Raw genomic sequence first — 24,155 nt, 5'->3', positions numbered from 1 at the left:
GCCGCCCCCCACCTGGGCTCAGAGCCCAGGAGCCTCTGTTGAGGCCTTTTCTTTGCTCCCTTATCTGGAAAGGTGGGGGGGGGGGACTGTCCTCCCATCCCAGCCTGGAACTAAGGTCCATGTGATAACACAGCCCCCTTTTAACCGCTCACTGTTTGGGGACTACATGGGGGAATCAGATAGGGAGGGGGCCCAAAAACTCTGCTCAAGGCCCTATTATTGGCAGGAATTTCCACAGGACCCTCCTTACCCCAGCAGGCCACAGGTCAGATACACACTGGGGCTGCTTACTTGGGCCAGGGGGAGCAACCTGAAGGCCCCCACCATCCTTAGTGTAGCTTCGTAGGCAGTGTCTGGGAAGCTGGCTCTCGTGTGTGTGCAACATGGCCCCGACTGGGAGTCTCCTTAGGAGCCCCCACCACCACATCACCCTGGGCTCCAGCCCCTCTGCAAGCTCCCCTCCACCCCCAGGCTTGGCCTCGGGAAGTATGATGCCTGGGTGGGCTGGGGTGGGCCCCAGAGGAAGGAGCCGCTTGACTCAGAGTTACAGGAAGAAGCAATGCAGGCGGGGCAGGCGGGGCGAGAACCACCAACTGCCCGCCTGCCTGGGATGGGGGTGGCTGCCTGGGTGGGGTTTAGGTCTAGGAGAGGATGTGACTGCAAAGCCAGGAAGCTACAGGGAAAGTTCTGATTAAAACACACACAAACAAAAGACAGGTCCTCGCTGCGCTTGGTGATGTGTCCTGGTGCCGTGGGCCACAGGCTGGGTTGGGGGCCCAGCTGAGCAGAGAGTTTGCTCCCAAGCACACGTCAATGACCTCAATGACCGACATTCCCCACGAGGAGGAAAGAGCCGGAACCAGGTGACTTCGTGTACTCCCGTAACAGCCCTGCCACTCCGCGTGGGCCTGGACACCATTCCAACCTGAGGCTGGTTCTCCGAGTCAGGCCTGGCTGAGGGGAGGCCTGCAGCATGTGTGGGCATGGTATGTGTGTCCATAAGAGCAGGGGTGACAGGAGGCTGTCCGTACGCCACGGGCAGCAGGGTAGGTGTGAGGTACAGTGTGTGTGGTGTGGGGTTTGCGCAGATGCTCGTGGTAGTGCACCCTGTGCGAGCTGTTGCAGGTACGGATGTGCAGTGTGTGGGCGTGTGGCCAGAGTGCTGGAGGTGTGGGGAGTGTGCGTGGAGGCACACACACCAAGATAGTAGTTCAGGTGCACGTGGGGAGAGGGCTGTGTGTGCATGGGGTGTGCAAAACAGATGATGCAGGGGACAGTGTGCAGGGGGAGGGCACCTATCCCTGGATGTGTAGTTTGGCCTTAACTTCCAGGAAGGCTCGAGGCTGCCTTCCCAGGGGTAAAAGCTCTTCTGAGCTTGAAGACGTGGGAGGGACACCGCAAGAGTCTCCTTGGGATCCACCGAGCTGGAAACACGTCCTTCCAGGCACACTGGGGTAGGGGATGTGAGCTGCCCAGTCTTCCATAGCCTCCCAGTGGCCTGGTTCTCCTTCTTCAAGGACCTTCAAGACCGCCCTCCACAGGAGCGCTTCTGGAAGGAACCTCCTCACCCCTTCCCTGCCTGACGCTCCACCAATTCCCGAGGAAATCCCGTCCCAGCCAAACCCAGGGCTTCTGGCTGTGCTGAGGCCGGGCCAGGTCCACAGCGGCATCACCATGCAGAAGGAATGGTGGGGAGGCCAAGAGACGTCCCTGTAAAGCCTCAGGGGCCCGCAGGGTGGGGTGGATGGCCTGAGGCAGGAGTGGAGTACCTGCTGGATCACTTGGGTGAACCTGGCGCCAGGGAGGAGGCGGACCCAAGGCCCTGGCCGTCAAGGAGGCTCTCAGTGAAGGCCCCGACACTGGGGGTTTTGGCTCCTCCTTTCAGCTCAGCTCACTGTAGAGATTTTTTTGTCAGGGTACTTGTGTGGCCACTGCCAGTCCGGGTTGGGAGTGGTCCCAGCCCCCACATAGGAAAGAAGAGCCACCTACGGGTGGGGTGGGGGCTTCCCTTGGAGAACTAGACAATGTGGACAAGAGCCTTTGGTTTTGGAAATGACAAATGGGTGGAGGGGATGCAGGTGTGGGACCCAGAAGGAGGTGGGACCTGTTAGGCCTGTTGGAGCAGACTCAGGCCAGCCAGGCCTCCCTCGTGCCCTCCTGCCTCCATGGCTGCGGCCTGGCTCAGCCTTGGGTGCTGCCGTGTCCATACACACACGGGCACACGGGACATGTCCAGAACAGAACCCTGCAGGGGGAGTGCAGCTCAGAGTCCAGCAGCCCACACTCACCGTGTGGTGGTGGACAAGTTTCACATGCCCCCCTCTCCCTAGGGCCTGGGTGAGCTCGGGGCTGCCCTGCATCCCTCCTTGTATGTGGCACCCCTGTCCCAGGGGGTAGTGGGAACACAGCCACCTCCCAGCCTCATGAGGGGTGCCAGGGGTGTGCATCCATGGTCCCTCCCTCCATCATGGTGACCCTGGAACAGGTGAAGTTCACTCCGAGGGCCCCTCCCAGCCGCCTGGGCCCTGCCCACTCCAGCCACATGATACTGTGCTGGCGTCCCCAGCACCCATGAGGCAGCTGGTGCAAAGTTACATGTTAACTCATCCTGTTCTTGTTTAACTTTCTCCTTTGGGATGGCAGCAGCCTCTGACCCGTCCTGGTGCCCTGACTGACCGGCCACAAAGACAGAGAGTGAGTCTTGCCCACCTCCTGGGGGACCAGTCTGCTCAGCCAAGGAGCCCCGTGGAACCGGGGGTTGGCACCAGTGCCCAGCCTGCCTCGAGGAGGCCCCGGCCAGACCATGGCAGGTAGAGGGGTCAGAGAGGGACGAGCACGGGCCCCACTCCCACCTCCTGTCCCTGAGGCTGGCTCCACGCTGTGATGTTGCCTGGGCCCTCAGCCTGGCCTCCAGCCAGGGGTACAAAGGCTTATGCTTGCCCCTCCCACATAGCCCAAGGTCCTGACCCCATGATTAGGAAAAGCCCAGAGCCCTCTCCTGCCCAAAGCCTCCAGACCACAGTTGTGGGGGTCAACAAAGCTCAGGGACACTGGGAGTGGGAGCTGCTGGGGGGCCCCCAGGGGCAGGATGAGTAGATGTGGGCTGCTGAGAGACCACCTAATCAAGATGATGGTGGTCTCCTCTCACGTCCTACTAGGACTCTTCACCCTGATTTGAAAATCAAAAAATTTAGGTCTCAGGGAGCTGGGAAAGCTTGCCCATGACCAGGAGTTGAGGGTCCTGGAATCCCATGCTCCCATCCCAGGTGGAAGGTGCTGGCAAGCTCAGCACTGGTGTTCACACTTGCTGCAGCTTCCCCAGCAGAGGTGGTGGGGCGAGGGCTGTGGTGCCTGGCTGCTCACCTGGGGTGGGCAACGGGTGTACACAGAAAATGTGGGAGCTGGGCTCATGTCCTGGCTGGATGAGCAGCCAGATGGGCCCCCACTGGTCTGGGATGGGTCAGCTCAGCTATGACTCTAGCCACGGCCTTCCAGCGCACATCGAGGTCAGGCAGAACACCCAAGACCCAGCTGCCACTGGGGGAAGACATGCCAAGTGCCAAGCCCTGTCCCCAGTGGGACTTGTGCATGGACATGGTGTGGCCACCAAGCAACACATGCCACTAACCATCTTGTTTTTTTCCTGGCCCATAGACCATCTGTGGTTGGTGGGACCCCAGCATCCCAAGCATGGCTAACGACTGGGTCCTCTCTCTGTAGGCCTCTGTGACAGGGCCCCTGACTTCCTCTCCCCCACTGGAAACCAGGCCCTGGGGCCCACCGTGGGCAGTGTAGTGGCTCTGAACTGCACAGCCTGGGTGGTCTCTGGGCCCCACTGTCCCCTACCCTCAGTCCAGTGGCTGAAAGACAGGCTGCCGCTGGGCGATGGGAGCCACTATGACCTCCATGAAGACTCCTGGTAAGAGATGGAAGTGTCCAGGGTCAGGTGACTACCCTGGTTATACCCATGGACACCTATACCCTGGTCTATAACCACCTGGACGGACATGGGCAGAGCGCCACTCTTGACACAGACTAAGGGTTTAGTGACTGCAGGGACAGGTGGCCCCTGTGGACAGGCGCCTTGTAGACAGCCCAGGGCCATGGGTGCCAGCACAATCCTATGGCCTGAATTAGGCATTGCCCCCCAAAACCCAGACCCAGGATCAGGGTGACTATCCCCAAACAGATCCACACCCCCACCAGGTTCTGGCCACTTCTCTTAGCTAGTGGGGCAAGGACCACTCAGGAAGCCCACATCTGCGGCCTCTGTGGTTCAGTCTGACAGGTGGGGCCTAGGGGCATCCACTAATGCTCTCAGGCCCCAGATGAGAGAGTTGGGCCTGATCTCCCCAGGGTCAAGGACAACTTATCAGAGGTGCTTGTGTCCAGTGTTCTGGGGGTCAACCTGACCCGTGCTGAGGACTATGGGGCCTTTACCTGCTCCATCCGGAATGTCAGCTCCTCTTCCTTCACTCTTTGGAGAGCTGGTGAGTGGGGTACACTGGGTGGAAGGTAGAAGGGAAGCCTGGGGAGCCTTGAGGCTCAGAGAACGCTGGGTGGGGGTGGCAGTGGTTCAGGCTGTAGCTCTGTCCCCAGGCCCAGCGGGCCACGTGGCCGCGGTGCTGGCCTCTCTGCTGGTGCTGCTGGCTCTGCTCCTGGCGGCCCTGCTCTACGTGAAGTGTCGCCTCAGTGTCCTGCGCTGGTACCAAGACGCCTGCGGGGAGGTGGAGATGAACGGTGCGTGGGGCCGGGGTGGCCGAGGGGGATGAATCAGCTATGGGGCCTCCCCAAGCTCAGCTCTGGGTGGGCGGGTTGCCTGGGCAAGTGGGGTGGCGGTGGAGGTCTGCAGTGGGGAGGCGGCCTCCCTCGGAAGGCTCTGGTGAGCACACAGTCCAGGAAAGAGCCAGCGCTGGAGAGGGTCTAGGCGCGGCCTGGGGGCGGGGTTGCGAGTGTGTGTGCGGGATCTGCGGGGTCGAAATGTGGCGGGCGGGCCTGGTCCCCGCATGCGCGTGGGGAGAGGTTAGAGGGCCCGGTTGGGGCGGGTAGTGAGCCGCCGCGGCCGGGGAGTTGCGGGCCCGGGCCTAGAAAGCGGAGCGCTGACCCGCCGCCATCCGCAGACGGGAAGCTCTACGACGCCTACGTCTCCTACAGCGACAGCCCCGAGGACCGGAAGTTCGTGAACTTCATCCTGAAGCCGCACCTAGAGCGGCGTCGGGGCTACAAGCTCTTCCTGGATGACCGCGACCTCCTGCCGCGCGCGGGTACCGCGGGCTCCGCCCAGGGCCCCGCCCCCGTCCCGAGACCGGGCCCCGCCCTCCCATGACCCCCGCCCCATCTCGCTCCGGGTCCCGCCCTGTTCTGGGCCCGAGCCCCGCCCTCCCCTGGCCTCGTCCAGGCCCCGCCCCCGTCCCCTCCCCGAGACCGGGCCCCTCCCTCCCACGGCCCCGCCCCGTTCTGGGCCCGTCCCCGCCCCATCCAGGCCCCGCCCTTCCTCGGCCCCGCCCCACCTCGGCCCCGCCGACGCCCGGTTCCCGCAGAGCCCTCCGCGGACCTGCTGGTGAACCTGAGCCGCTGCCGGCGCCTCATCGTGGTGCTGTCGGACGCCTTCCTGGGCCGGGCCTGGTGCAGCCACAGCTTCCGGTGGGTCCGGCGCCGGGTTGGGTGGGCCCCCAGCCGCGTCCCCCCTGACGGTCCCGCCCCCGCAGGGAGGGCCTGTGCCGGCTGCTGGAGCTCACGCGCAGACCCATCTTCATCACCTTCGAGGGTCAAAGGCGCGACCCGGTGCACCCCGCGCTCCACCTGCTGCGCCAGCACCGCCACCTGGTGACCCTGCTGCTCTGGAGGCCCGGCTCCGTGGTGCGCAGAGGGGTGTGGGGAGGGGCCCTGAAATAGGGCTGGGCGGCACCGGGCTCCAGAGAGGGGTTCTTCCACGGGCGTCTGTATGGGATGGGGGTTTGTGAATGGGCCCGTGGGTGAGGGCTGTGTGGCCTGCTGCCCAGAAGAGGGGCTTCCTTTGAGATCCCGGGAGCCAGGTGAACACACCCTTCCAGCTGTGCTCTTTTGCGGCCAAGGGGACTAGGCTAACGGCCCCATCCTGGCCCCCAGGCGCCTTCTTCAGATTTTTGGAAAGAGCTGCAGCTGGCGCTGCCACGGAAGGTGCGGTACAGAGCAATGGAGGGAGACCCCCAGACCAGGTTGCAGGATGACAAGGACCCCATGCTTATTGTACAAGGCCACGTCTCAGAGGGTCGGACCCTGAACCTGCAGCTGGACCCCGACCCCGAGGGGGACCTGGGTATGCTCAGCTGGCCCCACCCCTGACCCTGAGAGGCTTGGCCTGGGCTGGAGGTGGGGTTCCACAGGGCCAAGGTGCCCAGAAAGGGGTCCAGGTGGAGGGGACTCCTTCCTGCAGGCCATAGGTGGGCTTGACCCCCCAGCACACCCTCACTGCCTCTTTCCTGGGGGCACTTGGGCCCAAGGCCTGCCTGGGAACCTCCAGGACCTCAAATGCCACCATGCAGGAGGGTGAGCAAGGAGTGAGCCCCATGCATGGGTCCCGGCAGAAGTCAGGCCGTGGGCAGCCCAGCCTTAGGCCTGGTGGAACACTCTTCCCAGGTGTCCGAGGGCCAGTCTTTGGGGAGCCATTAGCTCCACCGCATGCAAGTGGGGTCTCGCTTGGAGAGGGCCGGGGCAGCGAGGTAGATGTCTCCGACCTCGGCTCCCGCAACTACAGCGCCCGCACGGACTTCTACTGCCTGGTGTCCGAGGATGATGTGTAGCCCCCACCTGCCAGAACAGCAAGATCTCCAAGGACAGCTGGGTGCAGGGTGGGGTGGGGCCTCTCTCCTCTTAGCAGGACTACCAGCCCTGAGACCCTGAGGGAAGGGGAGTTGCTCCAGTGTACCTCCTACTGCCAGGAAATAAAGTCCTCTTAGATCCTGCCTGGGCCTCAGCCTCTCCTCTCCTCTCCTGGGGCAGGAAGGGGGTATGCAGCCCCTGGGTGGGGCACCCCTCAGTTCTGTCTCAGGCTTGTCCGTGACCCTCAGCCCCTCCCCTTTCTCATCCCCATATTCGCTCGGTCACAAATCTGGCTGCTCCTGCCGTCCTGACCACCCTCCATCCTGAGCCAGCTCAGAAACATCTCTGGTAGTAGCCTCTTTGGTTCTGTCTGCTTGGGGTCGTGACTGTCCCCAGCCCTGTCCTGATCCAGCCAGGTCCTGGGGGAGGGGGCAGGCCTCTTACACTTCAGGTTCTGAGCTTTAAGGAAGAAGTCTTTTGCTTCTTTGTTTTGTAAACATATGAATGGGCCTGGTTGGGTGACATGGGATCCCAGGACTCAGTCGGACAGTGTGAGTCCCTGGTCAGGACACCCCAGGCCCAGCGAGGCAGGGCGGAGAGAGGTGTTGGGTGTGTTTGCCACATGAGGACAGTCCAGCAGGGCAGCACCGAAGCCAGGAGAGCTCACGGCTCTCCCAGGAGTGGTCACTCTGTGCACAAGGCCCCCAGCTCTACTGTGTCTGGACCTCAGCCGGTAGCAAGGTTGACTCTGCTGTCTGCCCTGCTCCCTCCACTCTCACCAGCTCTCCCTGAGGGATACTCTCTTCCTCATCCTGGGCTCCTGACCTGGAGAAGCCTCTGGGTGTGCTCAGGGTGTGAGTATCCTCAGGGGCAGGCATGGTTGTGCTCAGGGACACTGCTGAGTCCCTGCATTGGACCCCGGGTTGGGCCAGCCGAAGAAAGTTGCAGGGCTGTGTTCACGGCCACCTTTATTCCCAGCACTGGGAATATTCCCAGACCTGGTCACCACCCCACACACCAGAGCAGCCTCAAGCCCTGCCCTACCCCCTGCCCTATAGAAGCCATGTCCCTGCAACCAGCCCCCATCCCCTCCCTGGTGCCCTAGGCCCTTCAGAGTTGCACATGGGGCTCCAGCGAGAGGCCCCAGGCCATCAGCCTCCGCTGGGCTGGCCAGTGAGCAGCGCAGAGCTGAGCCTGTCCCTTGGAGGCTGGGCCACGCTGCATCCTCCTCCTCCAGGAAGTCCTCACCTATGGGCCCAGGAAGTCCTCCTTTCGATAGCCCTTCTGCAGTGGAGAGGGGGCCCAGAGTTAGGGTGCCTGCCTTCGGGGCCCTGCTCTCCCCAGGCCCCACCCTTCCTGGTCTGGGCCTGGACCCCTCTCTCTGGGTCTCTGGTCTCCTCTCCCATGTTTCCCACTCCCTGAGCCTCCTGCTCACAGGAGTTCCTCGGTCCACCCCCTCCCCGCCCCCCCACCCCCGCCCCCCTGACGTCCTGCACGCCGGCCTGCCCCAGAACATACCGCCCGGAAGTCTCGGTGAAGCTTGCTGTACTGCCACAGGTTGGCCAAGAGGCTGGAGGCTGCTCGGGAGGACTTCTCACTGTCGGGACTGGCGGGGAGCTGGGGTCAGCAGACACACAGGCTGGGCGGTGGGCAGGGGTGCGTGGGGGAGGGGCTCACCTGTCCCGCTTCTTCTTGATGAAGACCAGCTTTCGGAGCCCGTCAAAGTAGAGCAGGTCCCGGGCGGCAATGGGACTGGCCACCACCAGATTGTTGAGCACTGCGATGATGTTGACCAGCACATCGGCTGGGGGGGACTTCTCACCCACGCTGCCGGGAAGCTTCTCAATCAGGTGACTCACCACCTTGGTGGCTGCCGGGAGGCCAGGAGGTCAGGGGGGCGGGAAGCCAGCCTCCACCTCCACTCCCAGCCACCTTAGCACTTCCGGTCCCCCCCCACCTCCCGTCTGTTCACCCAGGGCTAGCTTGCCATGGGCCCCCCCAAATGGACAACAGAAAAGAAGATCCAGGTGTGAACCCAGCTAGGCAGGGTGAGGGCAGAACCCAGGCTTCAGGACGGCCTGACTCACACATCTCATCCTTGTTCCTGGCATTCCGAGACAGGTTTCGGATGAGGCCAGTCAGTGAGCGCAGCTGGTGGTGGTCAGCGGTCCGAACCCGGTCCAGCAGCGGGTTCAGGATACGCTCCTGCCCCAGAGCCAGGCGGCTCAGCACGCCCGCCCACTGCAGGGGGGAAGGAGCTGGTGAGAGCGGGCGAAACCCCGGCCCCCAGGGCCTGTACTCTAGGTTGGTTCTTCTCTCTGTCCCTCTCTCCCCCTCTCTCTGTCTGCCCAGCCAATCTGGGGGATTCTGAGGCAGGAATGGCCCCTCACTGTCTCTCACCCGCTCAGTGCACCATTCCCTAAGAGGTCTCCCTGCTTTCGTCTTCACACCCCGGCTGGGAGCCTCACCAAGTGTGACTCGGGTTGGCCCCGCTTCAGCTCAAACCTCTCCTTAAAGCCAGCATAGGACCTAAACATCGGGGGCTTCCGGGGCCTGTCTGGTTTGGGATGCTGGCCTCATGCTCCCTGCTGTGCCCTTCAGGTGTGCCTCCGGCTGCACGTCCCGTCCCCCTCTCTGATGTTTTGGCTCATCCACATATTTGCACTCATCCTGCCATCCCGCCCCAACAGAATAAACTGCTAGAGCCCTCCTGTGCCCTCTCTGTTCACCCGCGTGTCCCCTCTGCGAGGCCAGGCATGGGCCCTCACCCTGCGGTCGCCCGCGGTGATGTTCTGCAGCGCCCCAGCGGCCGCCTCAGTCGTGTGTGGGTTGAGCTCACAGCGCTGCAGCAACCGATTGTACAGTCCTACGATCTGGGGGCTCCACAGCCACTCGAGACCCTTGGGGTCCTTAGACACCTCGGCGAAGGTGAGTGTGTCGGCCGTGAGGGGCAGCTGGGTGGGAGGTGGGGAGGGTCAGCTGGGCTCAGGCCGGGGGGCCCACCAGCTCCCAGCTGCCCGGGTCTGTGCCCACCTCTCGAAGCCGCCGGCTCTGAGGCGTGAAGCAGCCCACCACCTCGCTGGGTGGCGCCCCAGCCATGTCCCTGCGGCCCCTGCCCTCGAGCCGCTGTAGGGCTGATGGCGGCATCTCGTCATACAGGCGGTAGGACAGGTTCCTCAGCACGCACACAGCATTCTCCACGCTCTGCAGAGGGCAGACCGTGGTCAGAGTGGACGGGAAACCCCCCGGGCCCTAAGGCAATGGCCGCCCCTCACCTTGTCCTCGCACTTGCCCACGTCCAGGGCATGGTTGATGTAGGTGACCAGGGCATCCACCAGCCCGTGGCACTCACGCATCTTCTGGCGAGTGGCCTGGGAAGCTGAGCTGAGGTTCCTGTGGGTGGAGACGGATCGGAGATCCCCAGTGGGAACCAAACCCAAGGGCTGAGACCCTGAGCCCCAGCCCTCTCCTTCCCCTGAGCTGGGCCCCACCCCTTAGCACCTGCTGGCCCTGGTCTCTCTGCATGCCCATCCCCCATTCACCCCTCTGAGTGTCCAGAGTGGGGGTTATGAATGTCAGATGAAGTCCCCGATGTAATGAAACCTGAGCCTGCGCCCCCAGGACCTATGACATCTGACATGTCAGCCACACCCAGCTTCCTGTCCCGCTTCTGCATCAGCACCTGTGCCTCTTTTGGCCAGCGCCCCCACCCCCGGGCCAGCTCCGCCTTGCCACTCAGACTTCGGTCAAAGGCCCCTTCTCCGGGCCTCCCCTGCTCCCTTCCAGGCACTCAGCTCTCTCCCCTTGGCCACCCTCTTGGCCTCCCCCAGCTGACCGCCCCCTACCCATGCACCTGAGGAACCCTGTGGCATTATAGAAGATTTCAGCCTCGGAGGCATTCTGCTGGATGAGGGGTGGTCCCCCGGCCCCGGAGAGGGGGCTCAGCACCAGGTCCGTGAGCTGCTCCAGTGTGTCTCGGGCCAGGCGGTCCTTCAGATGGTCGCTGGAGGACAGGTTCCATAGGATCCCTGGGGCAGGTGGGGCCACGGCCGCGGTCAGTGACAACCTGTTGGTCCCTCCAGCCCCTCCAGGTAGCATTTGGAGCCTCCCCCAGGAGCCCCCCTAGAAAGCCTGCGTGTGAGCTGCAGGTCCTGGGGGTGTGACACAGCAGAGAGCACAATGCTTGGGGACAAGGGGTCTGGAGGCTAGCTGCGGAGATGTGCCACCGGAATAGCTGTGGGGGTGGAGGGCAGTGGTGGGGACAGAGAACAGAGAAAGGGACAAAAAGGCAGAGGGAAGGAGGGGCGCTGGCACGGGGCTGTGGGTGAGGCCAGGGCCACCTGTGACGTTCTTGCGCAGCTCGTCATCTTGCTCACGCAGCGTCCGCAGCAGCTCGAAGATGCCACTCTCCTCCACCAGGGCCAGCTTGTTGTCCGCGTTGTCGTAGATGAGGTTGCGCATGGCACCCGTGGCGTGGCGCTGCACCTCCTGGTTGGCATGGTTGAAGAGCTTCACCAGCCTGGGCACGGCCTGAAGGCTGCGGGCCTGCACGCACGGGCACGTGGTGTTAGAACTCATGTGCACACCGCACAGGTGCGTGTAGATGTGTGCGAGTACATGGCGGCGTATACCGATGACGGAGACATACGCGGGTGTGCACACGTGTGTGCAGATGTGTATCGACGTATGCAGCCGTACGGAGAGGCATGCCTATGTGTGTAGCTGGATGCGGACGTGCTCAGACGTGTGCACAGGTGTGCAGGTGTATTGTGAGTGTGCAGATCACTTGCTCCTCCCCCTTCTCTGCTGGGGAGGCTCTGGGCCAGATGGGGTCTGCCCAGTCAGCGTGGGGCGTCAGTGAGAGGTGGTCAGGGGCCGGAAATCAGGGACCAATAGGGTGGTCAGCAGGGGTATTCATAGACCAGCGAGCCACCTGTCCGCCAGCAGGGGTGGTCGGTCACCTGCTTCTTGGCTCCAGCATCGCTGTAGCACTTGTGCTGGATGTAGGCTGCTCCCAGCACCTGCAGGTTGGGGTCTGAGGCCATGAGGTACTTGACTGCCGAGGGCAGGTCAATGTCATCAAATCTGTAGAGACAAGGGTCAGGGGTCAGTGTACCCTGGGGACGGGCCAGGGCCACGGCAGAAGTCCCCTCCCCAGGCCAGGCCCAGCTCACCCGCTGCTGAGCCTCTGCAGAGTGCGGTGGCCGCCGTAGCTGTCTAGTCCACGCATATCTGGCAGGTGGCTGGCGTCAGCCAGGCTCAGGCTGAGGCTGCGCACAGACGGTGCTCGGGCCACAGGCTCCAGGACACCCCCTGGCGCCGCCCCAGCCCCGATGCGGCTGCGATGGCTGCCCTGGAATCGCTGGAGGGTCCGCATGGCCGGTGCACGGATGGTCCGGCTGGGCGGCCCCTCGGTAGCCTCCGGCCAGTCCAGGGCCTCTGCCCGGCTGGAGCTGGCCTGGTGCTCATAGGCGAAGGGCCTGTAGGCAGAGGCAGCCGGGGGCTCCAGCTGCTCGGACACCACGCTGTAGCGGTCATCCAGGCCTCCAGCCCCCAGCCTCAGCGAGCGCAGGGACAAGGTGTCATAGTCCACCCGGCTGCCCATCCCAGCGCGCTCATGGAAGGATAGGGGCCGGGTAGGCATGGGTACAGCGGGCTGGGCTCCCCTGTACCCTGCAACCCCAAAGGTGCTGCCCCCGTTGTGGGCAGAGCTCAGCCTCCGACTGGAGCTCAGGTCCACAGCTGAGCGAGAAGACCAGGAGGCAGGGCTGTAGGTGGGCTTGGCAATGTGCCGGAAGGTCTGTAGGGAGGGCAGGGAGGAGAGCAGTGAGGGGGTGTTGGGGGCTCACTGGTCCCTCTCCCTGACCCTGGAGCTTCCAGCTTCCCCCCAGCCTCCCCCACGAGACCCTCCAGGGCACGGGGAGAGTGTCACTCACAGAGGTGTTGTCCCCACCGAGGCCCTGGGAGCGGGAACTGAAGCCAGCCTGCAGGGTGTGGTACTGACTGCGGGATGTGCCTGTTGACAGGAACAGTGGTAGCCTGGCTGGGTCAGATGGCTCATGAGTCTCCTCCAGTATCAGCCCTGGTCGGACCTCTCCCACAGCCCCCTGTGCCCCTCCAGCTGTGCTGGGGGACGGGCGCCCCCACACTCACCCCCCTGACCTCTTGGTCACCTGAGAAATGTGCCAGGGACTCCATCAGCTTTCCAATCCCTGCCAGGGCACATGCCCGGCCCCCTCCTCCAGGAAGCAACGCTGACCTCCTGTGAGCCCGTCCTGTGCTATGGTCACACAGGAGTGATGCCGCACTTGCCAAGGACACACAGTCCCCTGTCCCACCTGGAAGAGCCACACCCACCCCATCCAGCCACACAGGAACCGGGGGTGCTGGCGCCAGCCTGACTCTGGTGAGTGGACAAACAGGTGGGTGGGCGGAGGGTGGGGAGATGGGGGAGGAGGAGGGAGGGCTGGTGGGACCGTTGGAAGGGAGGATGGACAGAGGGATGGGAGGGCGGACAGATGGATGGCTGCTTAGACAGACAACAGTCGGGTGAAAGTCAGACGGAGACAGAGCACGGGAACGGACGGGTAGGTGGGCTCCATGGTCTCTGGACAGGGCGGGGGGCGGGATCAGCCTCTGCTAGGGTCCCTGCTGGGGTCACGTCATATGTCCCCAGAGAGCCTGGCCAGGTGACCGGCTGAAAGGACTCATGTTGTGGGCGAAGGAGGGGGCCTCAGCCTCTCCCCCAGCCTCTGTGAGCTGGACGGTCTGGGGGCTCCCCTCCCAGCACACTCCCCAGACCCGCCCTGGTTAATGAGGCTTCTGGGCAGGGGCTATTAACCCTTTGACGCTAGTGAGGCTCAGCCTGGGGGGGCACACCTCCAGCCTGGGGACCTTACTCCCACCCCCAAATTATACTCCTTCCCCTAATTGGCAGGGTTGCCAGGGTGGTAATTAACCCCTCCCTGCTCCCTCCTCCACCCCATGACCCCTGGGCACCCAACTACTTAGCCCCAGCAAGGCTGAGGCCCAGGCAGGGGAGGACTCAGGAACCCAGGCTGCTCTGGCTGACCCTCCTCCCCCCCCAAGTGGCCCGCATCTGGAGACCTGTCCCGGGAAAGGGCCCTCTAAAGGTCGTGTGAATCACTGTGAGAACTGGTGTCTGGACTCCTGACATCCTGGGAAGTTCCTCTTACTATCTAACCTCGATCCCTGTTGCTGCAGCCTGGCAAGGGAGGAAATGGCATTTCCAGAGCAACTGCCCTGAACTCAGTGTGTGTGAGACCCTTTAAGGCACACGCACATCCACACCCACGTGCACACACACACACGCGGGGGTCTGCCTGGCACTGAGGAGGCACTCCCCCACTTGCTGTTCTCACGAAGAATAACTGGGTCAGGCCTCCGGGGCCCTCCCTTGCAAGTCCCCAGGGAGACCCTGGTCCAGACAGGCAGTTGGCTCTGGTCCAGGTTCCCCAGACCCGCCCCCTCGCGTTTCTGTCTGCTCATTCCCTTGGGGCCTGGGGGGTGGTGGGGAGGGATGCTGGAGTCTGGGTGTCTGTGCCTTGGTGTGCTTCTGTCCCTGTGGGACTGACGTGTGTGAGCCTGTGTTATGTGGGGCCGGACGTGTACAGGTTCCGGGTTTGCTGACAGAGACAGGCCCTGCCTGGCCTGCCATGTGCCAATCCTGCCATGTGCCGATGGCGCTCTGGGCTGAGGCGACAGGTGGGGCCCAGCCGGGCTTGGCCGCGAGGACCCCGGGGGTCCCTGCTGGATGGTGGGAGGCCGCACCCACGTCTTCTCCCACACCTGGTGGGGCGGGGTGGGTGACTCAGTGCAAGGCCTCGGTGAGTCAGGGCGCTGAACTCCAGCGCCAGCCCTACCACGGCCTCTGGCCCTCGTACCACCACACCCACTGAGACCACCTCTACCCACGGCCACCGTTCCCACTGCCCGGCACCCACCCTGCGGGCATCCGCTTACCTCTGGCTGCCTCGGTGGCCCCCTCAGGCTCAGCTGCCCCGTTGTGCCGAGCCTGCTGGCCTAGCTGCAGGAGGCGGGCACGGACCTGTTCCTGGACACGGGCTGCCCGCAGCTGCTCAGCGTCCGGCCCCTCTGCGCCCCGGCGGTCCAGCTGCAGGTCAGAGGGCAGCGCCAGGGAGCACACACCGGCCTCAGGCTGCAGGGCCGACAGCAGGAAGTTACCGTCCTGCATGGCGGCAGATGGGCCCGGCCCGGGTCCGCTCCTGGCCTGGGCCGCTGGGGCCTCCTCCAGCCTGAACGTCTTCACCGTCCGGGCCCCGAAGTCCCCTCCCCACTGGCCTCGCCCAGAGCTGGCCAGGAGACAGACGCCAGCCCAGCCCTGAGCTTGGCTGGGGGCGGGGACACCTGGGCCAGGTAAGAGGGAGGGGCCACCACCTGCTTAAGGTGGAATTTGGGCGGAAGAACAGGCCGGCACCCTAGCCTGGCTTCCCTATTCCTTCCACATCCCAGGACAGAGCAGCAGGGATCTGGGCCCGGCTTAGTTCCCAGCTTTTGTTCCCAAGCCACCATGGGCCCTACTGTCCTGCGTGTCAGGGAAGGGCCAGGGTAGGCCACTGGGGAGCCTATGGGCAGCCACCTCCGTGAGTCTGAAGGGGAGGGGTTTTCTTTGCCTGGGTGACTGGGGGCTCCAGGTAGCCCCTCGAACCAGGCAGCCAACCCTGAGCTAGGCAGGGGTCAGTGCTAAGAGTGAGGGTTGGGGATAAAGGGCTTGGTGGAGTTTTAGGGTAGAAGAGGGCCCTATGGACCTTGATCCTTGGTGCCCAAGAGATCCCAGAAGCAAACAGATAGACTGGCCCACCCCCTAGGCTCATGACCTTCCTGATCTCTGTCCTGTAGACCCCAGAAGTTGCCCTCATCCCCCCAACTTCTGTAGAGGCCTCCAAAGGGCTGGCTTGGCCCTCTCTGGCACCCCTCCTGGCCTCCTGCCCCCCAGGCCATGGGGTAGAAGGCCATTCCCTCCACGTGAGTCAGGGCTCAGCTCAACAGAGCTCTGACAAGGCAAGGTAGGCAGGAATGCTGCAGGGCATTGACTCAGAGGGGCCCTCCTGCCCAGGCTGGGGGTGCAGGAGCTGGGGTGTGTGTGTCAGGGGAGGAAGAACCCAGGAGTCTGACAGAACAGTGATGAGGAGGGGTCGGCAGCAGGGGTGGGGAGCGGGGCCCAGGCTTCGCTGGGCTTGCCCCCAGAACGTTTCCCTGGGGTGCTCCCATCCAGCTGGACCAGCATGCTGCAAGGCCTCCTGAGTAGGTCTGGAGTGAATCCAGGATAGGCCCCTGGTGGACTGAGTAGGGGCAAAGGGTGAGCTGACCAGGGCTGGAGGGGTGGGGGCTGAGTGGCCTCAGGTACCTCCTGGGCCCCCGCCTTGAGAAGTCACGGTGGGGCTCACTCTAACAGCCTCTTCTCTCCCATGGGAGGCCTTTACCCTGGTCTCCTGAAGACATTTGCCTTAATCTGTAATCAGTCTTTTCAGGGGATGTGGTCCCAGGTGGGGATGGTGGTTGGGGAGCCTGGGGGTGAGGAGGGAGGTCTGAGTCAGAAGGCAGGCCTAGGAGTGAGGTCAGTGCTGGAGAGGGGTAGGGGTAGGGGTAGGTTCAAGGGGGAGCAGAGCGTCCCCAAAAATCGCAAGGTGAAGCCTGGGGTGGAGCCGCTGGGCCAGGGTGGGTGCTCAGGTGGGAGACCTACCGTGCTGGTGGTCTGGATACTGCCGGCCCCATGGCTCATCCCGGAGGCCACTGCTGCAGGCCAAGGGGTCCTGGGCTCCATCCCAGGCCCGGCGTGTCTGTCCGGGGTGGCCTCTCACTGCAGTACAGGCCTGTGGGGGCACTAGGAGGGCGGGGTGGGAACGCCCGCACACCCAGCTCATCAGACCGGTTGCTTCCCTGGGAGACGTGTTTTGTGTGGAAAAATCCTGGGAGACAAGTTTGTGCGGCGCTGAGTGCACCTGGAGGCACACGCCTGGCACGGGCCTAGGGCCCGCCCTCCATTTGGGGTCTACCTGGGCCCACCTGGGGCCCTGCAGAGGCCTGGCCTGGCAGCCTGCCTGGGGAAGCCAGACTCAAGGCTGCAGGTGGGGGTTCAAAGGGCTTGTGGGGTGGCCCCAAGGGGTAGGCCGGGCTGCAGAGGGATGGAGGGGGCTTTGGTGCAGTGGCATGGCCAGGAGAGCTTCCAGTGCCCCAAAGCTGTGTTGAGCCTTCCTGAGGACCTGTGGACCCCTCCCCCACCATGGGCCTCTCACCTCTGTGGCTCAGTACTCCTGGAAAGCCTGGGATCTTGGGTGCACTTTCTCTAACCACTGCAGGGCCAGGGGGACTGGTCATGGCCCGGACCTGTTACCACCACGCTCAACGCCAGGCTAGGAGCCACGTCGGACCCCTGCAACCAGCCTTCTGTTCTGTCCTCCCCAGAGTTCCCTTTTCCCTGTAGCCAGTGCTTGGGGAGGGGGCACAAGGAGGATTCAAGCTTAGGCTTGATGGTGGGCTTCCTGGAGGAGGTCTGTGGCAAATAGAAGATACACCCAGGGAACTTAGAAAACAGATAGAAGGGCCATCTGTGTGGCAGGGCTTGGGAACCTGTGTTTAACTCCCCCAGGGATGTTGGTGCTCCATCAGGTTGAGAACCTGGGACTTGGGGACTCCTGGGGTGAGTGAGTGAGGCTTTTACTCAGGAGGTAGGCAGCTCCTGGGGGAGCCCGGACTCTACCCTGGGGCATCTGAAGTGAAAGCTGTGATGGCCTGAGGGGGTTGAGTTAGCGTTTATACTCCTCCATCTGACTGGGCACAGAGGATGTGCTGGGTGGTCAACTGGAGGTGGGGACCCCCAGGGGGCTATTAGAAAAGTCTCTGGGGGCGCCTGGGTGGCTCAGTCGTTAGGCGTCTGCCTTCGGCTCAGGTCATGGTCCCGGGTTCCTGGGGTGGAGCCCCGCATCGGGCTCCCTGCTCCGCGGGAAGCCTGCTTCTCCCTCTCCCACTCCCCCTGCTTGTGTGCCCTCTCTCGCTGTGTCTCTCTCTGTCAAATAAATAAATAAAATCTTAAAAAAAAAAGAAAGGAAGGAAAGTCTCTGAAGGAGGAGCTAGGGACGAAGATCAGGGGGGCGGAGGATGGGGAGGCTTCCAAGGACCAAGGGCCAGAGTGGGGGGTGAGGAGGGTGGAAGGGGGACCCCCTAGTGCTGTCTTCAGTGACCTGGAGCTGGGGGAGGGGCACAAGGGGAGTCGGGTGGGGGGGTTATTACGGAGCAGACGATGAGGAAAAGCTTGAAGATATTACAGCAAAATAATATTGAAAACAAAATTGGGGAACACGCGCTGGCACAGAGGGGTTAAGCAGTTGGCCTGGGGCCACACAGCCTACGAGGGTGGGGGTAGATCAGCCACGCCCTCGCGCGAATTGACGGACCAGATGTGGGGCGCAGCTCGCTGGCTGGAGGGCCCAGAGGCGCCGGTCTTGCTTCCTCTCCGCTGCAGCCCGGAGCGCGTCGCGTCCCGGGCGCTTCCTGTCAGCGAACCTGCGCCCACGCTCTCAAACCTTCCAACCTCCCGCGGTCTGGACTCCCGCCAAATCCAGCCCAGGGCCCGCATCCTCCACCGAGCCTACCCGGCCTAGCGCGGTGGGCGCCACCCCCCGCCCTGGCCCTGTGCGTAGCGTGGCCCCCGCGCCTAATCCCCGAGGATCCTGGGGGGGACCCTTGGGACCTGGCATCCCCTGTGCCCCCACCTCTTGCCTTGCGTCTTTGGTGTGGAAGGTGTAGCTGAGGGATACGCGCTCCAGGCAGCCCAGGGAGCGGCGCGGCACTTTTGATCCACCCACACCCGCACCCACCCACCCACCCGCCTGCTCCACCAACACCCGCCCCCCCCCGTCGCTTCATCCATTCATCCATCCCTTGTCGGGTTGCGTCCTGAACTCTTCTGCGCACCAGGCGCTGTTCTGGAGAAGGCAGGTGTGACGCAGGTGCACGCGGCTTTCCCAGGGAGCTGTCCTGGGCGCTGACCTGAGCGGCTGGAGCCGGTAACTCACGCTGCCCGGTGCTCCCAAGGGTCTTAACCGCTGACGCCCACTGACTTCGTGTGCACGTGCATTGCCTAAGTTCCTGGCATCGGTGTTTCAGACTTTAGATTCTGACCTGTATTTATTCCAGAAAAGTTTTCTCCTGCTATATCACATATTTTTCTTCTCTTGTCTTCTGGCTTGTCTGTGTCCTTATCTCTTGTCTTCTCAGGAATCACTTTTAGTTCTGTTCTTTTCCATTTCATTTGGTGCACTTTTCTCAAATTTGTCTTCTGTGTTCTTGACTGGGTTTTCAATGATGGGTATTCGTATGTTTTGAAATTCCTAAGGTGGCTTTTATTTCTGTAAAGGTTTTCTTTTTCTCTTCCTCCCCCCCCAAGTATTGTCAGATTTTAATTTTCTTTGTTCTTATCATTGATTTTTTTTATTTAACATATAATGTATTATTTGTTTCAGGGGTACATGTCTGTGATTCAACAGTCTTACACAATTCACAGCGCTCACTGTAGCAATACCCTCCCCAATGTCCATCACCCAGCCACCCCATCCCTCCCACCCCCCACCACTCCAGCAACCCTCAGTTTGTTTCCTGAGATGAAGAGTCTCTTGTTGTTTGTCTCCCTCTCTGGTTTTGTCTTGTTTCATTTTTCCCTCCCTTCCCCTATGGTCCTCTGTCTTGTTTCTCAAATTCCTTATATCAGTGATATCATATGATAATTGTCTTTCTCTGATTGACTTATTTCGCTTAGCATAATACCCTCTAATTCCATCCACGTCATTGCAAATGGCAAGATTTCATTTTTTTAAATTTTTAAAATTTTTATTTTTATTTATTTTTAAAAAGATTTTATTTATTTATTTGACAGAGAGAGACAGCAAGAAAGGGAACACAAGCAGGGAGAGTGGGAGAGGGACAAAGAAGGCTTCCCGTGGAGGAGAGAACCTGATGTGGGTCTTGATCCCAGGACCCCGGGATCATGACCTGAGCCAAAGGCAGACGCTTAACGACTAAGCCACCCAGGTGCCCCTTCATTTTTTTTTAAAAGATTTTATTTATTCGTTTGAGAGAAAGAACGAGCCGAGCAGGAAGCCTGATGCAGGCTTCCTGCCGAGCAGGAAGCCTGATGCAGGGCTTGATCCCAGGACACTTAGATCATGACCTGAGCTGAAGGTAGAGGCTTAACCATCTGAGCCACCCAGGTGCCCCGAGATTTCATCTTCTGATGGCTGCATAGTATTCCATTGTATATATATACACCACATCTTCTTTATCCATTCATCTGTTGATGGACATCTAGGCTTTTTCCATAGTTTGGCTATTGTGGACATTGCTGCTATAAACATTGGGGTGCACGTGCCCCTTTGGATCACTACATTTGTATCTTTGGGGTAAATGTAAATACCCAGTAGTGCAATTGCTGGGTCATAGGGTAGCTCTATTTTCAACTTTTTGAGGAACCTCCATACTGTTTTCCAGAGTAGCTGCACCAGCTTGCATTCCCACCAACAGTCTTATCATTGATTTTTTTAAAAGAAGACTTCATTTTTTAGAGCAGTTTTAGGTTCAGAGCAAAATTAAGAGGAAGGTACAGAGATTTCCTTGCCGCCCCCCACCCCCTCCCCGGCCTGGGCATAGACTCCTTGCTTACCAGCGTCTTCCGCCGGAGTGGCACATTCCTTTCGATTGATGAGCCTACATGGACACATCGGTATCACCCTAAGTCCACAGTCCGCATCAGGGTTCAGGCTTGGTGGCATGCATTCCGGAGGCTTGAGCAAACACATCATGACATGTATGCACCATTATAGTATCACACAGAGTAGTTTCACTGTCCTCAAACCTTCTGCCTAGTCACCCCTCCCCCTGCCCCACAGCCCCTGGTAACCACTGGTCTTTTTACTGCTCTTGTAGTTTTGCCTTTCCAAGAATGTGACGGAATTGGAACCATACAGTATGCAACCTTTTCAAGACGGGCTTCTTTCACTTAGTAATAAACATTGAAGATTCCTCCATGTCTTTTCATGGCTTGATAGTTTTTTTGTGTTTTGTGTGTGTGTGTGTGTGTGTGTGTGTGTGTGTTTGTGTGTGTGTGTGTGTTTTGAGTGCTGAATAATATTCGGTTGTCTGGTTATAACCACAGTTTATCCATTCAACTACTGAAGGGCTTGCTGGTTGCTTCCAATTTTTGGCAATTATGAATAAAGCTGCTCTAAACACCTGTATGCAGGTTTTGTGTGAACAAAGGTTTTCAACTCATTTGGGTAAATATCTAGGATTGTGATTGCTAGGTTGTATGGTAAGAAGTTGTTCGTTTTGTAAGAAACTGGCAAGTGTCTTCCAAAGTGGCTACACCATTCTGCATTCCCACCAGCACTGAGAGACTGTTCCTAATGCTCCTCATCCTCGTCAGCATTTGATGTGTGTTCCAGATTTTGGCCGTTCTAGTAGGTGTGTAGAGGGATCTCATTATTGTGTTAATTTGTATTTCCTTGATGACATGGGATGGGGAACATCTTTTCATGTGCTTATTTGTCACCTGTGTATCTTTTTTGGTGAGGTGCCTGTTAAGGTCTCTGGGCCATTTTTTACTTTTTTTTTTTTTTTTAAGATTTATTTATTTATTTATTTATTTGACAGAGAGAGACACAGCGAGAGAGGGCACACAAGCAGGGGGAGTGGGAGAGGGAGAAGCAGGCTTCCCGCGGAGCAGGGAGCCCGATGCGGGGCTCCACCCCAGGAACCCGGGATCATGACCTGAGCCGAAGGCAGACGCCTAACGACTGAGCCACCCAGGCACCCCCAGAGACTTTTCTAATAGCCCCCTGGGGGTCCCCACCTCCAGTTGACCACCCAGCACATCCTCTGTGCCCAGTCAGATGGAGGAGTATAAACGCTAACTCAACCCCCTCAGGCCATCACAGCTTTCACTTCAGATGCCCCAGGGTAGAGTCCAGGCTCCCCCAGGAGCTGCCTACCTCCTGAGTAAAAGCCTCACTCACTCACCCATTAAGCGTCTGCCTTCAGTTTGGGTCATGGTCCTGGGATTCTGGGATCAAGCCCCGCATCGGGGCTTGTTTAAAAATTTTTGTTCTGGGGCGCCTGGGTGGCTCAGTAGGTTAAGCGTCTGCCTTCGGCTCAGGTCATGATCCCAGCGTCCTGGATCGAATCTCTTATCAGGGTCCCTACTCAGCGGAGCGTCTGCTTCTCCCTCTGCCCTTCACCCCACTTGTGCTCTCTCTCTCAAATAAGTAAATAAAATCTTTAAAAAATATTTTATTTATCACTTAACTGACTGAGCCACCCAGGCGTGCCATAAATGAAATCTTAAAAAAAAAAAAGTTTTGTTCTGTTGTTTGTTTTATTATTTTTGAGTCTTAAGAGTTCTTTCTGTATTTTGGGTAACAGTCTTTTATTAGATGTGTTTTTTGGAAAGTATTTTCTCCCTGTCTGTGCCTTGTCTTCTCATTCTCTTAATATGGTCTTTCACAGAAATTTTTTTTTTTAAAGATTTTATTTATTTATTTGAGAGAGAGAGACTGAGAGACAGAGAGCATGAGAGGGAAGAGAGTCAGAGGGAGAAGCAGGCTCCCCGCTGAGCAGGGAGCCCGATGTGGGACTCGATCCCGGGACTCCAGCATCATGACCTGAGCCGAAGGCAGTCGCTTAACCAACTGAGCCACCCAGGCGCCCTCACAGAAGTTTTAATATTGTGAAGTCTTTATTAATTATTACTTTCATGGATCGTGCCTTTGGTGTTATGTCTAAAAGGTCATCGTCATACCCAAGGTCATTCAGATTTTCTATGTTATCTTTTAAGGGTTTACATTTAGGTCTGGGATCCATTTTGAGTTAACCTTTGTGAAGGTGTAGGGTCTGTTTCTAGATTCACTTTTTGCACATGGACATCTAGTTGTTTCAGCCATTTGTTGAAGAGATGACTTTTGCTCCATCATTTTGCCTTTGCTCCTTTGTCAAAGATCATTTGATCATATTTAGGTGGGTCTGTTTCTTTTTTTTTTAAGATTTTATTTATTTTTCAGAGAGAGAGAGAGAGAGCACGAGCAGGGAGAGAGGCAGAGGGAGAGGGAGAAGCAGGCTCCCTGCCAAGCAGAAAGCCCAATGCAGGGCTTGATCCCAGGATCCCAGGATCATGACCCAAACTGAAGGCAGACGCTTAACGAACTGAGCCACCCAGGCACCCCTGTGGGTCTGTTTCTGAGTCCATTGATCTATTTGTCAACTTTTCATCTGTATCAGTCTTAATCACTGTATCTCTTCAGTCAGCTTTGAAGCTGGGTAGTATCCTCCAAGTTTGTTCTCCTTCAATATTGTGTTGGCTTTTCTGGGTCTTTTGCCTCTTCATATAAACATTAGAATTAATTTGTTGATAACTACAAAATAACTTGCTGCAATTTTGATTGGGATCGCTTTGACTCTATATATCAAGTTGGGAAGAACAGGCATCATGGTAATACTGAGTCTTCCTATTCATGAACACAGGACATTTCTCCACTTATTTTTGAGTTTGTTCATTAGAGTTCTGCACTTTTCCTCATATAGATCTTGTGTGTATTTTGTTAGAATTATACCTAAGTATTTAATTTTTTTGGTGTTAATGTAAAGGGTATTGTTTTAAATTTCAAATTCTAATTGTTTCATTGCTGACATATAGGAAAACAAGGGACTTTTGTGTATTAACTTTATATTCTGCAACCTTGCTACAGTTGCTTATTAGTTCCAGGACGGTTTGTTGTTGTTGTTTTGTTGATTCTTTTGGGTTTTTTACATAGGTGATCATCTGCAAACAAAGTCACTTATGCATGCAACCCTTTACTTTCCCATATGTATACCTTTTATTTCCTTTTCTTGTCTTATTGCATTAGCTGGTACAATTGACCCTTGTACAACATGTGTTTGAACTGTGCAGGTCCACTTATTTGTGAACTTTTGTTGGATACAGTACAGTACCATATAGCTGCCAGGACCTCCCCTTCCTTGTGCACCTCTCCCCCCATTTTCTCTTCCTTATGATTTTCTTAATAACATTTTCTTTTTTCTAGCTTACCTTAAGAACACAGAATATGATACATATAACATACGAAATATGTGTCAACTGTTTACGTTGTTGGTCAGGCTTCCTGTCACCAGTAGGCTATTAGTAGTTAAGTTTTGGGGGAGTCAAAGATTATATGTGGGTTTTCAACTGTGCAGGGGTTGTTGCCCCCAACCCCTGTGTTGTTCAAGGGTTAATTGTGTTTCCAATATGATGTTGAAAAAGAGTGGTGAAAGGCGTTTATTGCTAATTA

At 58.9% G+C, this 24,155-nt stretch overlaps 2 protein-coding genes across 8 annotated transcripts; one reads left to right on the top strand and one right to left on the bottom strand.

The window, feature by feature from the left end:
- The first annotated feature begins 647 nt into the window (after window positions 1–647).
- SIGIRR (single Ig and TIR domain containing) lies at window positions 648–6,944 on the top strand. 7 transcript variants are annotated; one of them, XM_028094218.2, is made up of 11 exons: window positions 649–986; window positions 1,518–1,688; window positions 2,644–2,806; window positions 3,721–3,919; window positions 4,357–4,490; window positions 4,588–4,740; window positions 5,121–5,264; window positions 5,541–5,643; window positions 5,709–5,859; window positions 6,109–6,298; window positions 6,619–6,944. In XM_028094218.2, exons 2-11 carry the CDS (start codon window positions 1,686–1,688, stop codon window positions 6,780–6,782), a joined length of 1,404 nt encoding a protein of 467 aa, XP_027950019.1. In that variant the 5' UTR covers window positions 649–986; window positions 1,518–1,685; the 3' UTR covers window positions 6,783–6,944. The 7 variants fall into 7 exon arrangements, with proteins under 7 accessions (XP_027950025.1, XP_027950019.1, XP_027950021.1 ...); XM_028094220.2 differs by lacking the exon at window positions 1,518–1,688 and having other exon boundaries at window positions 2,647–2,806; XM_028094217.2 differs by lacking the exon at window positions 1,518–1,688.
- A 1,105-nt stretch (window positions 6,945–8,049) lies between these two features.
- On the bottom strand, window positions 8,050–16,606 carry PKP3 (plakophilin 3). The gene is made up of 14 exons (XM_028094276.2): window positions 16,526–16,606; window positions 14,785–14,980; window positions 12,738–12,817; window positions 11,976–12,601; window positions 11,763–11,886; window positions 11,142–11,346; window positions 10,655–10,829; window positions 10,077–10,194; window positions 9,835–10,005; window positions 9,570–9,755; window positions 8,889–9,042; window positions 8,479–8,671; window positions 8,320–8,407; window positions 8,050–8,085 (listed from the first exon to the last, which is right to left on the bottom strand). Exons 1-14 carry the CDS (start codon window positions 16,604–16,606, stop codon window positions 8,050–8,052), a joined length of 2,433 nt encoding a protein of 810 aa, XP_027950077.2.
- Between the last annotated feature and the right edge of the window lie 7,549 nt (window positions 16,607–24,155).

The sequence above is a fragment of the Eumetopias jubatus genome, unplaced genomic scaffold (genome assembly GCF_037043125.1).
Source record: "Eumetopias jubatus isolate StellerSeaLion01/CBP00866 unplaced genomic scaffold, mEumJub1_p1.0 scaffold_13, whole genome shotgun sequence".
In the NCBI taxonomy this organism is placed as follows: Eukaryota; Metazoa; Chordata; class Mammalia; order Carnivora; family Otariidae; genus Eumetopias; species Eumetopias jubatus.
This window is presented reverse-complemented; position numbering and strand designations above follow the sequence as displayed.

Excerpts from the sequence above, each read along its gene's own strand:
- SIGIRR (XM_028094217.2), top strand. Across the intron at positions 3,920-4,356 it reads GACCTCCATGAAGACTCCTG|GGTCAAGGACAACTTATCAG; the intron begins GTAAGAGATGGA and ends TGATCTCCCCAG. Across the intron at positions 5,860-6,108 it reads TCTGGAGGCCCGGCTCCGTG|GCGCCTTCTTCAGATTTTTG; the intron begins GTGCGCAGAGGG and ends CCTGGCCCCCAG.
- PKP3 (XM_028094276.2), bottom strand. The coding sequence starts at position 16,606 with ATGGAGCCCAGGACCCCTTGGCCTGCAGCAGTGGCCTCCGGGATGAGC. Across the intron at positions 12,602-12,737 it reads TCGGTGGGGACAACACCTCT|ACCTTCCGGCACATTGCCAA; the intron begins GTGAGTGACACT and ends CCCTCCCTACAG. Across the intron at positions 9,756-9,834 it reads AGAGCCGGCGGCTTCGAGAG|CTGCCCCTCACGGCCGACAC; the intron begins GTGGGCACAGAC and ends CCTCCCACCCAG.